This window comes from Ascidia mentula, chromosome 4, assembly GCF_947561715.1.
Source record: "Ascidia mentula chromosome 4, kaAscMent1.1, whole genome shotgun sequence".
Lineage (NCBI taxonomy): Eukaryota > Metazoa > Chordata > Ascidiacea > Phlebobranchia > Ascidiidae > Ascidia > Ascidia mentula.
The window spans coordinates 4,179,778-4,193,761 of record NC_138569.1 but is presented as its reverse complement, the minus strand read 5'-3'; the positions used below and the strand labels follow the sequence as shown (position 1 = coordinate 4,193,761).

The window sequence follows — 13,984 nt, the reverse complement described above, 5'->3', positions numbered from 1 at the left end:
AAAGATCATCGAATTTCAAAGCAGTTTCTGATTAAACCTAGTAGGACAACAACTTGGTAAAACACATGTTTAAACGAAGTTAAAAAAGATGTATACAGACAAAGAACTTGACCAAGGAATGGGCATTAGTAAAGATCACTCAGGAATGTCATAAGTACTTACTGAGAGAGGTGAATTAAGACATGACTCCGCTAGTCCAAATCCATTCTCTTTGCCTCCCCAGCTCTGTACAATCAATCAATGTATTATTGGGGGAAATGTAGACAATGTCATGAAGAATATTAGAATATTTTTGACTGTCTAAAATAGACAGAACATTAACAGTGTAATTAATTTTGTATATGGCATTGGCGTCATCAATTTTACTTAAAAAAGTCTTGAACACAAACCAGTGGTTCCAAAAATAAAAGCTATATAACAACATCTGATTTAGAAGCTATGTTGAACACAATCCACTGCTATGAGGCTTTTAAAATAATCAATAAACTTCATTACAAGTTCTACATGTTACTAAACAGTATGCCCAAGTTAAGAAAATCTGTCTGTTTTAGACAACATTTTTTCACATGCAAGATAACAGTAGCTAATTTGTTTTTAAGTTCAAATGAAGTGATAAAAAATATTTCCTTTATAAAATGCTAATTTTCCAATTGCAATATGTCTAAAAAAATCCGAAATTTACAAACACATGAGAGCATAGTTTCATTGCCCTCATTGTAATATTTAAATTATTATTATTACTGTTTTACTTGATGCATTTTGCAAAACAGTTTAACAGGGAAAGCCCAACATTGGCAAAAAAGCTTTTTAAGTGGTCCTGTTAACAAATTATCAAAAACATTACCATAAAATGAATGTGTAACAAAAGCTGTTGCAGTTTTTTTTTTCACAAAATATAGTTACCTCTGCCAAATAGCTCAATCTTTTGAGCAAAGGCAGTCTCTGTTTGTCGGCAAGTCTGGTAAGAAAGTTTGATCTCTTACTGAACACGTACAAGAGGTTAAGAACGGATAGAATCACATCGAGGTTTGATGAAGACAGAAGCATGATCAAATGCTGCAGAATAAAAGAGATCTACAATTTCCAGATACACCAGCTTTGCATCCCCAAATTATAGTACTGGTTATCTGTTTAAAAATAAGTCATTTATACTGTAATAGTCTGCCTAATTTTATTTCCAATTATTCAAAAAGTAGAATGATAAAAATAACAAAAAACCCAATCCCTGCTGACCAGAACATTTTTATTACATATATATGTCTAATGAATACTTTTGATATTCTATAGACATCACCAACTTTGTAAGCGGAAAAAGTGTCAATTGCCATTGGGGGCACTGTACTGAGCAAACTATATACCTCAACTGAACTATAAAGGTGTCGGGAGAAACTGTACTCAATGAGCAATGACGTAAAATGCAAAACAGCCAAGGTCAACTTCATTTGTTTTTCATCCGAATTGACTGTCAATAAAAAATCACTTCCATTTGTGTTTGATGATGAACCCAGGATTGTGTCAAACCTTCAAGCAAATGGTAAATTATTTGTCAAATCTTGGATCCCTTAAAGCTTTAGTGTTAACATTAGTCAATAGACGGTGCTACAATTTAGTTAACTCATGCAAATGTAGCCATCAAGGGAAACTTTGATTTAAAAAACCAAGGAATAAATTTTTGTATTTTTTGCCAGATATACCTACCCAAAGTAAATAAAATTAAACCACACAAATTAAAGTCTGGTCATTGAGCTTGGTCAAGTTTTAAAACAACGAGGATCAGAAGTGCAGTATAAATATTTTCATGTGATGCCCCAACTAGACAATGAGTTGTCAGAAGCAAAATAAATTATTACCTGTCCAGCACATCAACCCAGTGGTAAAGTTCACATTTTCCCACAGTCCAGCTTGTGGTTTGCTCAAGTATTTTCAGTAAATTGTCGTCGGAACATGTTCGGAGTTTTTCTATCAGCAACCGGCAATCAGCAGGCTAAGAATGCAATGCTATTAGTAATAGTAAGTAGTCTGGCATCAACATCAAGTAGGCCTACACAAGATTAACTTACAACTTCTGTGGTGCACTTCTTCAGTTTATTGCGATCAACTTTCATTGTGCGTAATTAAACAAAAAATATTTCCTTTACATATCAAGTGTCCGACACTGAAAATCTGGTTACACAGAATAAGCTACAATGAGTACATTCTGGAGAAACTGCACCGAAAAACACATTAAACTACAGAAATAAACGTACATGTTTCACCGACACTATTACAGTGAGTATGTCAGGATTTGAAGCGGTATGTTATTGCTCTGTGAGTTAACGTAAACATGATGCAATCACGCAACATACACAAAAATTTCGAGAATAACAGCAAACTACAAAACATCCCAATGCACTTGAAGTTGGAGCACAATCACATTTTCCGCACAAATCGCATGAGCGCGGTTAAACTTTACGTCAACCTTCGCAAGGAAATGGCATCCATCCACAGTGTTGTGGTTAATTATCACTTTCTGCCAAATGCATACAAACAGAGACGAGAAATTAGTTTTGTCAGTTAAAACACAAAAAGTGGACGCATCAAACAGTACATCCATAAGTAAATATTCATCATCGTTATTGCAGGAAGAGAAATAATTCACTCCACTATACACAAAAAATCAACGGCTGCAATGTCTCGTTTTTTATTGTTGAAGAACATCCATGGACATTTGAAATTTGAAAGCAAATCACTTGTTATTCGAAACAATTTACCAAACAGAATATGCGCATATTTTAGTAAAAGCATCGTTGCTTCTGGAAGCTTCCACCACCTTCACTTGAAACTGTCTTTCACTTTGGCAGGAACACCTTTTTCAGTGTTCATAAAATTTCCCGTTGAAACAAGGTATTTTTCTTGACAATTTGAAGACATTCACCTTACCTTGCTCAGTTGGAATTTAGTCTGCCTCGAAAAACCTTCTACGTCTACGAGAATAGATCACACGTAGTGTGTTTATTAAGGCCCGTTTACACTACAGACGATTCCGTGTTTGTTTTATTGTGCGCGTGTGCTGAGTTGTGCTGGGATTGGATGTGCCGGTCTGTGCTAGGATGTGCTCGCTTTTGCTCGACGAGCATAAATTCGGGCACAGTTGGGCACATTTCGGCACACATTGATGCGAAAGTGCAGCGCGACTGCCTAAACATGTAGGACATATATTATTTTAGTGGTGGTTGTGTGATGTGACCGCGTTTGACATGTGAGCGATTGTTTTGAGCGTATGAAATGGTGCCGTAGCTGCATTACAAAGCGGTATGTGGAATGGCGTCTCAGCGGGATGCTGCTGTGGAAAACCATTGTCCTGGTTCAATTATACCATCTTTGTTTTCATAATGTGTGGTGTTTGGTTCAATAAACTGTAGTGTTACCTTGCGTCGTAAAAAATTATGTAAAACAGTACATGTCTTAACTATGTAAAACAGTACATGCCCCTTTGTTCATAAATATCTACAGCCAGTAGAAACAACTTCAATTTGTACTTATAATATCGCTGGCGAGGCAGAGAAATGCAAGGCAAGAGTGACATCCCTAAAAAATTATCAACGTAACTTGTCACTTGCACTTGTCGTGCTCGATTATTCCAGTAGTGTAAACACCGTGTGTGCCAGACTGTGCTGTGCCGTGCCAAACTGTGTTCGTGTGTAAACGGGCCTTTAGTGATGTGTTGCGCCGGATCCGGGTACCCGAACCCGGCCGGATATTGACCAATTTTCAATACCCGGACCCGGCCGGATAATACACTTAATTTTACCGGATAGTTGGGAAAGCATTTTTGTCCTAAACGCGGACAAACATTTCGCAAATTACTCGTTTTTGGGACCCAGTCTATGTTATAGCCTACTCGCCGACGTAAGATTTTTCTGTTATTTGTTATTAAGGTTTTTCGTGACGTGTTATACCATATTAATAAATGCCCACGTTTATTTGTTCCACTCATGACAGGCTAACCTTAACATAGCATTCTGTTGGGCAATCAAACATTTTTGCCATAATACACGAATCGGCGTTAACAAACTGCCGGATCCAAATTATCCGGCCGGATTTGATTAATAACTATCCGGATCCGGCCGGGCCGGATAATTTGGAACTGGGAACATCACTAGTGTTTATACTGGACCGACAATGCACCTTGAACGTCGAAAATAAATTTTTTATGCATATTGTATTTGTAACTACGCTGACAATATGGTCACGGCGTCAGCGCCCTTGTCAGAAAAAGTATGTCGGTGCAAGGCCTTTTTAATGAAGATGGCATTATCGGTGCGACGCACCATCAAGGGTCTTTGAATAAAAATAGGTCCAAGAACGCATGACATTATCAGTGGGACCCATGCAACGTTTACGATAGAAATCCCTTGGTTTGAAGCAAACAATAGTGAAACATTGGATTTGCGGATTCGTGTCTTAGGGGCTTGCAAACCCCACTAAAGAGCAGACGGTGCAGCACACCAGGGCCCCTTCCCATCTATGAGGAACTTGAATACAAATGGGGTCCACGTTTCTTGTGGGTCCTGCACGCCCACAAGACACGAATCCGCAAATCCAATGTACCCAAATGTTTATTCAGGATACTTCATGGCTGATAGGATTGCATGATATAAATATATGTTATCTTGTAAGTTGATTTTTAACAAATTAGTGAAAACGCGTAAGTGACCCTCCTTTCGTTGAAAGCAAACTTAACGTTATTCCTATGTCATAGAAGGCTTTTCACAATGCGGTTGATTGTTGGTCTTGTCAAGGCGCGTTAAGCCTAAAATAATAGTAGTTTTTTGGCCGATGGTGTGGATTCTCACATGAATGACATGATGTCTTTTCACATAATCGCAGGATGCGATTCACTCGGTTTTGGTGATTTTTTACTTGAATGACGTTTCCATTTCCATTGCGTTTGAACAGTGTCAAACTCATCACGGTAAATACTTGTCTTCGGACAAAACTACGGGTTCTTCTGCAAACTGGAGCAAAGTTCTTCCTTTCACTTACGCTATTTTGTCCATTTTGTCTAATCTCGGTAAATACTGGAATGCAAAAGCTCGATAACCACTTACGTTCTGGTACCGTCTAGAGATCTGTTTACAATTTTAAGCGCTAAGAAAAACAATGTTATGCAATACTGCACGTTTTGTGTATTTGGAAGATTCCGGGCGAAGACAATCATACAAATTGAAACCTGCTGGTTAAAGATGTGGCTCAAACATATTGCAAGGAGTAAAACTTAACTACATGTGCTACAAAAGGAAAAGACTGGACTTTAAGGGTTAACAGTGGCTATTTTACACTAACTTAGATTAAACCAACACACATCAATTTGCCATTGAATTGTCAACAGAAAACACTTTAAAATTGAACAGTTTTGATAAAATGACAAGTGTGGATATTGCTAGTTGCTGAATGAGCAAAGAAAAACATTTCAGTAAAAGTTTCAATGAAAAAAGGAAACAAATATCTTGTAAATATAAGATCTGTCTCTCAAACCAAGGCAATTCACAATAACATGGAAAGAAACAGAGAAAATAGTTTTTTAAAAACTCGGCTCCGTTTCCAACAGACCTCGATTTTCTTGTGACTCATCTGGGTGAGGTGAAATTGCAGTTTTTGAATTGGCAGCATTCCAAATGCTTTTCAGCTCATTTCGTTTTATGGCTACAATTGTGGTACTTAGAAGACAGCAAGGCACCAAGTACAGCAATGCTGGTTGCCCCATCATCATCATGTACATTGCAACAAAAGTGATGACAAGTCCGACAGCATAGCCTACTACTGCTGCTATATAGTAACTGTGAAATTTCACAGTGTTGGAAACTTTTGCATCCCAGGCTGCACAAAATCCAACATGGAGTCCTGGCAAAATGACATCACCGTATCCCAACATTGAGTATGGTATATCCATGCACTTTGCCAAAGGCACAAGCATGAATTTGGGCAACTTGAACAGCATCGGTATTTCTTCTTTTGTGGCACCAGTGCCACCTGTTGCCACATGCACCATAATACTTTCATTGTTTTTGGTAAACAAAGGTGTCACAAATACATAAAAAATGTCATAAACGAAGAACAGAATCAGAAGTATTGTGCTCACTTTGAAGCTGGGTAGCTTTATTGTTTTTATCATGTAAATACAGAACCCAACACCCAAAAGGTCCTGTATAATCCAAGCATAAGCTGCCTTGCGATTCAGACCCCAGAATATAGCAAGGGAAGCACAACCAAGAAAGAGAACAATTCCCAAGATTGGAGGACGGTGGTGGAAAAAAGGAAGGGAGTTTTTTGGCAATCTGAATCGTGTGAAGCAGGGAGAAACTTTAAATAAACCATAAAGCAGTTCAAACAAGGCCATGGAAGATGCGTAGCAAAACACAACAATCAGGACATAAACAAGGTAATCAAAGAAAAAATACATGAGAAGAATTGACACAGAGCACATAAGAAAGAATAAAACTGCATATGTAGCCGTTATATATACCTCAACACCCTCTTCTTCATCGTTTGAAACTTCATCAGAGTGACTATCTTTACCAGTTCCTTTTTTTACTGGTTCAGGGACCACTCCCTGTAGCCATGCACCAGCAGCACAAGTGCAAACAGCAAGCAGCCACATGACAAATGCATTTGGGTCAATAGAGGTTCTGGCCTTCGGCTGGTAAGGAAAAACACGCACATTCTGTTTTCCATACTCTGTTTGCATAGTTGATATCACATTGTACGACTTTTCAGTTATTACTGATACCGGTATGTTAACTTTTCCCTCTTCTTCTGTTTGCATACCTGGTTCAAGCAGTTCACCATTATTCACAACCAAAACAGCCTGACCGCCAGCACTTTCAACAACATTTGCCTTGTCATAAAATGTGCAATTTCCTCGCTTCACAATCACACAAGTGTTCTGATAATCTAAAGATGTTTTTTTGCAACCGAACTCAGGAAAAACGTCTGATATTTTCATCCAAGATTCCCATGGTATATCAGGAACTCCAACAGAAATGCTTTTAAACTGAGGGTTGAATGCAATGCAAAGTTCTTTTTCAGGCTCATCTTTTGCTTTTACTTTAATAAATCCGTATTCAGCATCAACACTGTACAGTTCAGCAACAAACAGCATACAAAATACAGTTGATAAAGGCGACACTTTCATCGTATAATATTTCCTACAACTATATACGAACTGCCATACAAACAGAAACAGCATATAAAATGACAAAACACACAAAACTTTAAGATATTGTACAAAAAGTTTAACTGATCTGGCAGAACCGACGGTATAACTAACATTCACAACCTAAATACAGGTTTAGGAATTTGGGTACAGGTTTAGGAATTTGGGTTGTACCATACGAATTTCGCCGCAACAACAACAACAGGATGGCAACAACAGCTGACGAATTCCCAAATCCTCATCATTACCTGGTTTTGGATGAGCGTAAAGTAAAGTACGGTAAAGCCTAACACATTTTAAAATGTCTTATATGAGTCAAAATATAATAGCAATTTTTTCAGTTCAAAGAAAATGTTTTTATAAAAACATTTAAAAAAAAATTTTGTTCTTGCCACGACGTCCTCTGCAGAACAGTCCTTTAACTCCATATCAACTGAAAAGACGAAACAAAAAATAATGAAAAAAGTATTGGCAACGTTTACAGAAACAAAATCATGCTTTGGTGTACATTTTTTTTCCCGTCATGAAATTGGTTTTTAGATAATCCCCTTTCCTTACAAAATTTTTACCACTTTCGAGTGAGAAATGACAGAAAACTGGTAACAGTCCAAGCGTCCTGTGGGGTTTCTGTTGCTGGTGCTGATTTGTTTGTTCTGTGTGGTGTGGTCCAGCACTTTTGATTGATCATAAAACCGTTGTTCCTATGCACTCTCATACGTAATAATGCATTTTATCAGCTTACACGACAGCGTATGCTGGTGTCAAACGTAGCATATGAGGTAAAGTTTAACAACAGGATAGGAGAGTGTGTTAAAAGCTTTGTTTGGACAGCTCAACCATCAAAACAATTATGTTTTTAGATAGTTGCGTTTGTGAACATGGTTACCAATAACGTTACTTCAGATTTACATAAAAACCTGACTACAAATTTAAAGCCACCGTTTCTTGATATCGACAACACCACAGATAATGATTTGTTGGTGATCATTTCTCCAATTTTATTTGGGAGCCAAACAACAGAAAATAATGTAACCACGGTCAACATCTCATTAAATGGATTTCAAGCTTTCTGTCAATCAAGCGCATTACAAGAATGCAGGAATCAAAGTGTTTTAAATTGTCCCACTTGCAATGTTGGGTTGTATGGATTTTTCATCGCCCTTGTTTTTGCATTGGGGCTTGTAGTGTTGCTTGGCAACACGCTCATCTTATGGACAGCATCAAGCAGTAAAAAGATTTCCAAATTCGATCTTCTTAAGGTTTCGCTGGCGGTTGCTGATGTTGTAACAGGTAAGTCAAATCCACAGTAGTGTTCTATCAAACCGCTACACTTTTATGGTACTTAATTCAGAGGTAATATATGAGTGTACATATGGCCATTTTTAGTTGTTGTCAGCGAAAATGCGTTGAAAGTGTGCAATAAATACATCATTCATCAAACAATGTATAAGGTGCTACGACCTGCAAAAAAAACACCAAATCAAATCTTTCAGGTGCGCAGCTGTTGTTTGTAAGTATTCCAAAGATCGCCTGGTCTCTTCATGCATCAGCGGATGACATGCTCGTCGCCGTCCTCTCTTCCTCCGGAACACCAGCTGCAACATCCGGAGGGATATTCTTCGTCTTAGGATTTACTTCTTCTCTCTTCAATTTGCTCCTGATGAGCGCGCAACGTCTCTACGCCATCCGCTTTCCAATGCGCTACAAACTACTAAGCAAACACGTTGTTCTGGTTGGTGTCGTACTTGCTTGGGGTCTCGCCATCTTCGCTGCAGCCATTCCTGGTAACAGAATATTATAAGCATATAAATGATTTTGTAATTATTGCGATAACGAGTTTCATGTGATCTGTTATTATCATGTTGTCATTTATTTAGTGCAGTGGTTTCGAAACATGGGTGTACAAGTGAATTTAAAGTTACAGATAATCCTTAAATTAGAAAAAAATTTAAAATTCAACTTGTTCACTATTAAAATTGTTGACACAATAGTCTATGACTAAAGCGGAAGAGATCATTTTGTTTGGTAAATTACCCAGTGCAACGTCAACAGTATTAATATTATGTAATTGGGCATTTAAAACACGGCACAGAAACGTTTGCAAGTTTCTTTTTTGTATTTCCATTACTTAAATAAAGTTTGCGCAAAATTAAATGTTTACCAATGCTAGCACCTAGCAGTTTAGTGAACAACTGCTTATGTCTTGCAGCAATGTTCCCAGCAACCTTCGTGTATTCGTACAATCACGTGTTGTACCTGTACTACCCGAGAGCGTTTACATCGATATCACATCCCGAATTTAAAGGACAAATTCTAATGATGGTCTTCTTCTACGCTCTGCCATTCCTAATGATGGTAACTGTTATCAATATTTATTGAAAGCTGACTGTAAAAGAGCGTTGCCGATAATCTATGCCGATACCCTGATCTTAGTATAAGGGTTTCTTGATAAAAGTTAATTACAGATAAGGGTGGAGGTAGAAGAAAACCAATAAAAATCCATTCCTTTTTGTCACTTGATTACATGTGATGTAATTTAGAAGTTATGTACTCAAGTTGTTTTGCGTGCACACGCATACACCCATTAAAAACCCACAGCTCTATTGCATAAATTTGTAAACATTAGCATCGTTGAAATAAATAAATCAGTTGTTCTTTGGCGGTGTCGCTTTTCACAACTTCCTGCATCATTCATCCTAGTTATGACGCGCTTCTCATGCGTCGATCACATGATTCGCATGGTTAAATGCACATGTGTATAGGTTTTCTTTTTTGTTTTCTACGGAGTATTAAAATGTTTTGCTGTTTTGGGCTCTTGATAGTTGGGCTTTGTGGAGAAATAACAAAAACATACGAAATGTTCTTAACAAACAAGCAGAAATAGAATGGACATTCATACCTTTTTCATCTATGGTATACAACCCAACTTTAAAATGGATGTTGTTATCTAGGTGGCGTTTGTTGTCGCAACAGCCATACACATTCGTATTTTTATGAGACAAAATCGTAACGAAGAGGGATTGAACGCACAGTGTAAAGCAAAACAACGAGTCATAAAATTGGAATCATCGGCGTTCGTCACCGTCTTGTTTATGAACATAGGTTTTACTTTGGCGTTACGTAAGTCTCCCATTCCATCTGAATTGATATGTTTTCATCTAAAATTTGCTCCTGATCAACAGTGGTATCGACATGTCAAAATTGTGATCAAAAAAATATGTTGAAAATGTTAAAAAATAGATTATCTTGATCAAGTTTCGAAACTTATAAGAACCATAATTGCATGTCGGTTGGTATTTGCGCAATGTATGGGCATTTTAGTTGAATAAATATATTTACTACAATCAGGAAAGTAAGTCTAGTCCTACATTCTTCATGTACAAGTATTCAGTTTCAGTCTTTACTAATTTCAGATATTTTTGACAACCTATCTGAGATGTAAAGTTAAATCGAATCGATTTGCTAATTGCCAAACTCATTTTTAGTTCCAGTTTTAATCGTAACGTCGATGTTTTACGCTGGTGTCCTGAACCAAAATAACTACGAGATTCCTTACCTTGCTGGATTCTACCTGAGTTTATCATCAAGGTAAAATTTCACATGCTTGGGGCTTACTTGCCTCATGTTTATGTTCCAATCTATATGCGTATTAGACCTATCTTATGCAATACTGTGAAAGAATGTGGATATGTTAATCGTTGAAATTCCTACTTGGCAGTGTATATGCTATGTACCTCATATACATGTTTGTGTTTTACAGCTTGGTAAACATAGTGGTTTACTGCATGAGAAACGACCGTTACAGAAAGACAATCAGTCACGTGTTCTGTTTCTGGCGAGAAAGGCAACAAATATAAAATTTTACAAGAGATGTCAGAGCTTCACAACATTACAGATTTTAAATGTAAATGTCAAGTAAAATGTAATTTCTAACCCATAAAGTTTTTCGTTCTGTATTTGGCAAGAACTTTGGACTTTGTGAAATAAACTATAAAACTAAAAATTGTTTTTATGTGTAATCCACACTCACAGCAAACAAACACAAGTGTACGAAATTAATACACTATATTCCATTAAAATTAAAAGTAATTAGAATTACCGTAGTTAAAATGTCCCACACTCGAACAGATGATTTACTTTGTGGTTATACTGAATCAACACAACTCTAAACACAAATTCAGCGTGTCAAGGATTATGGCTCGGCGGTGCTATGTGAGAAAAGCATAAATTCTGTTTAATCAAGTTAATTACAAAACATACTATATTTTGATTTAAAATGTTCTAGTGCACACGTCTATCGAAGTAACATTACAAAACGTGTTTATACAAAAACTGAAATACGTAATACTTTCTTCTAAGAGGAGGCCCGCGCCGTTTAGAGAAAGTTATAATGCTAAGACCGTATTTTGATTTCCCAATCAAGCTGCTGTCTAGCAGGTACATGCAGGCCATGCGACTATAAAAGTTTCAACATGAAAATGAGTCAGGTCTTATTTCGCAGAATTGTGTGAGAGGGTTTGAAATGTTTATACATTTAAAAAGTTCAAGACAGGGATGTTCACAGAAAGGCCCGCGGCTTTAACTTAGGTTGCGCATAAGCCCGCCAACGTTTGGATTAAGTGTATGGTTTAAGCGACTGCAAGAAAGAGCTTTCTGTGGAATTTATTTACAGAAAGGGACTAGTTCAGAGCATGATATCTACGCAACAAAAATTCCATAACGCTATCATAACATATTTGCATTTCAAGCGTAATATAAAATAGAGGTATTAATAAAATGCCTTAAAACTTTAGGAAAAAAACGCCCGACGCTAAACAAATTGACCCTCATTGAAAAAGTTTGGGCACGTCAGGTTTAAGATTATCAAACCACAATAATATGCGTGAATGTGATGTCAACATTTCCAATAAAAACATTAGTAATGCTGTCTTCACGGTCTTCTTTCGTCATTTACTTTTTTTGTACTTTTAACTTGTGTACCTTCGTCATACTCGTGCAATTGTTTGTTGTGTTTGCGAACTGCAGGGAAGATGAAATGTCGTGACGTAACGTTAACCAGTATGACGCCTTTTCTTTAAAGCTGCCTCAAGTCGTTTAGACTATTTGTTATGTCAATCTTCTATTCTATTTTGGTGATGGGTATTTAGAGATGAGCGCAAGACAAAAATAAAATGCTTGTTCTGTAACGAATACATAATTGTGTAACAGTGAATATCTCGAGACTGACTATGGTTGACAACTCAAGATAAACTTACCAAATATGACGAAACGTGAGCAGTACTTAATTGAATAGAAAATCGGTTGCTTTAAGTACTATAATGGCACGAAGCCATATACATGCAATAGAAATAAATTCGTGCAATAAATTCGTGCGATTTCTGCAATAAATTCGTGCGCTTCGTAATGAAGCAGCTTGCTTGTTTTTAATAAACTTCGTTCCTCAGAAAATGAGATTGCATAATTGTAACGTCAATCATTTTGGTCTCACACTTTTCAATTGTCATGACGCTGTTTGTGACATTTAAGATAAGGCGTCAAACCACCGTAACCTTGCAGCGTATCATGCAGGATGTGGCTTGACATGTCGTTAAAAGTTAGTTATAAGAGCACACTAGGCTTGTGTATATATGCACATTGGTATGCATGGAACGGCAGGTTCCATTTTGGTATTGTTGTTTAGTTTATATTCATTTAGGAGGATGTGTTTCAGATATTTGCGTGTTTGAACATGGATAGCGATAACGTTACTTCAGATATTCACACTGACCTAGGAACTCATCTGAACACAACGTTTCTTCGACGTCACAATTTCACCTTAAACCCCTTTTTTGTGATTATTCCTCCAATTTTGCTTGATACGGAAACAACAGAGATAGCCGGAAATAAATTTGTAAATTGTATGTTTAAAACACTGTTATCTATATGCTTATCAGTGGTTTCAAACCCGGTTATGTTGCTAAAACATTACGATTGCAGCATAATTCTTTGCCAACTCAGTCAATATTAGTTTATGACGTAACAATTTTTCGGAGACATATTTATGACAACACAATCGTCCACAAATCTATTGATAACCTGAAACCAGCAAGGCCTTTTGTGGATTTATATAGTACCAAGTGAAATTCGGCCAAATTCGGCCAAATTCGGCCAAATATCTGCCTCACGGCCAAACGATTTTTTCGCGGCCAGGCCGATTTTCAAACGGCCAAATTTCTGGAATTTGGCCGTGAACACGGCCAAATGGCAACCCTGATGGCAACAACAGCTGACGAATTCCCCAATCCTCATCATTACCTGGTTTTGGATGAGCGTAAAGTAAAGTACGGATTCCGTGCGTACGCCCGCCGGCGTATAATGAAACAAACAAGGAATCCGCCGGCGCAAAGCGTGAGTGTGGACCCGGCCTAATAGCAATCTTTCTAGTTCAAAGATAATGTTTTCATGAAAACATTTAAAAAAAAAATTTTGTTCTTGCCACGACGTCCTCTGCAGAACAGTCCTTTAACTCCGTACGTTGTTGTATTTACCGTTACATGACGACATTAAATCCAAACCGCGACATGAAAAGTTTTTCTTGTGGTAGGCAAACAACGTTCAGTTGACAAGGGTTTTCGAAAGATTTTTCGATGTGCAATATTGTGTCGGAATTAATTTTATTCGGGTTTCACACGTATTGGATGCATCGGCGATGTTGTTCGAAAACTTTTGTTTTCGGTTTTGTTTCGTTTGGTGTGCTTCAAATCGTTGTAGTGATAAGGATTCATAGTTTTTTTGAGGCAGAACGAGTTT

At 37.3% G+C, this 13,984-nt stretch overlaps 2 protein-coding genes across 6 annotated transcripts in view; both read right to left on the bottom strand.

Moving 5' to 3' along the window:
* LOC145897731 (E3 ubiquitin-protein ligase HUWE1-like) overlaps positions 1-2,200 on the bottom strand; it is a 75,157-nt gene extending 72,957 nt beyond the window's left edge. For all 5 annotated transcript variants that reach the window (XM_082986142.1, XM_082986143.1, XM_082986139.1 and 2 more), the window contains exons 1-5: positions 2,061-2,200; positions 1,851-1,984; positions 1,359-1,521; positions 904-1,056; positions 163-225 (exon numbers count right to left, since the gene is read on the bottom strand). In XM_082986142.1, the coding sequence (XP_082842268.1) occupies positions 163-225; positions 904-1,056; positions 1,359-1,521; positions 1,851-1,984; positions 2,061-2,105 (558 nt within the window). In that variant the 5' untranslated portion in view covers positions 2,106-2,200. The remainder of the gene's footprint in view (positions 1-162; positions 226-903; positions 1,057-1,358; positions 1,522-1,850; positions 1,985-2,060) is intronic.
* A 2,961-nt stretch (positions 2,201-5,161) lies between these two features.
* Positions 5,162-7,244, bottom strand: LOC145898492 (signal peptide peptidase-like 2B). The gene has a single exon (XM_082986962.1). The coding sequence runs from the start codon at positions 7,226-7,228 to the stop codon at positions 5,564-5,566; it is 1,665 nt and encodes a 554-aa protein (XP_082843088.1). The 5' UTR covers positions 7,229-7,244; the 3' UTR covers positions 5,162-5,563.
* Between the last annotated feature and the right edge of the window lie 6,740 nt (positions 7,245-13,984).

Coding starts and splice junctions, on each gene's coding strand:
- LOC145898492 (XM_082986962.1), bottom strand. CDS start 7,228: ATGCTGTTTCTGTTTGTATGGCAGTTCGTATATAGTTGTAGGAAATAT.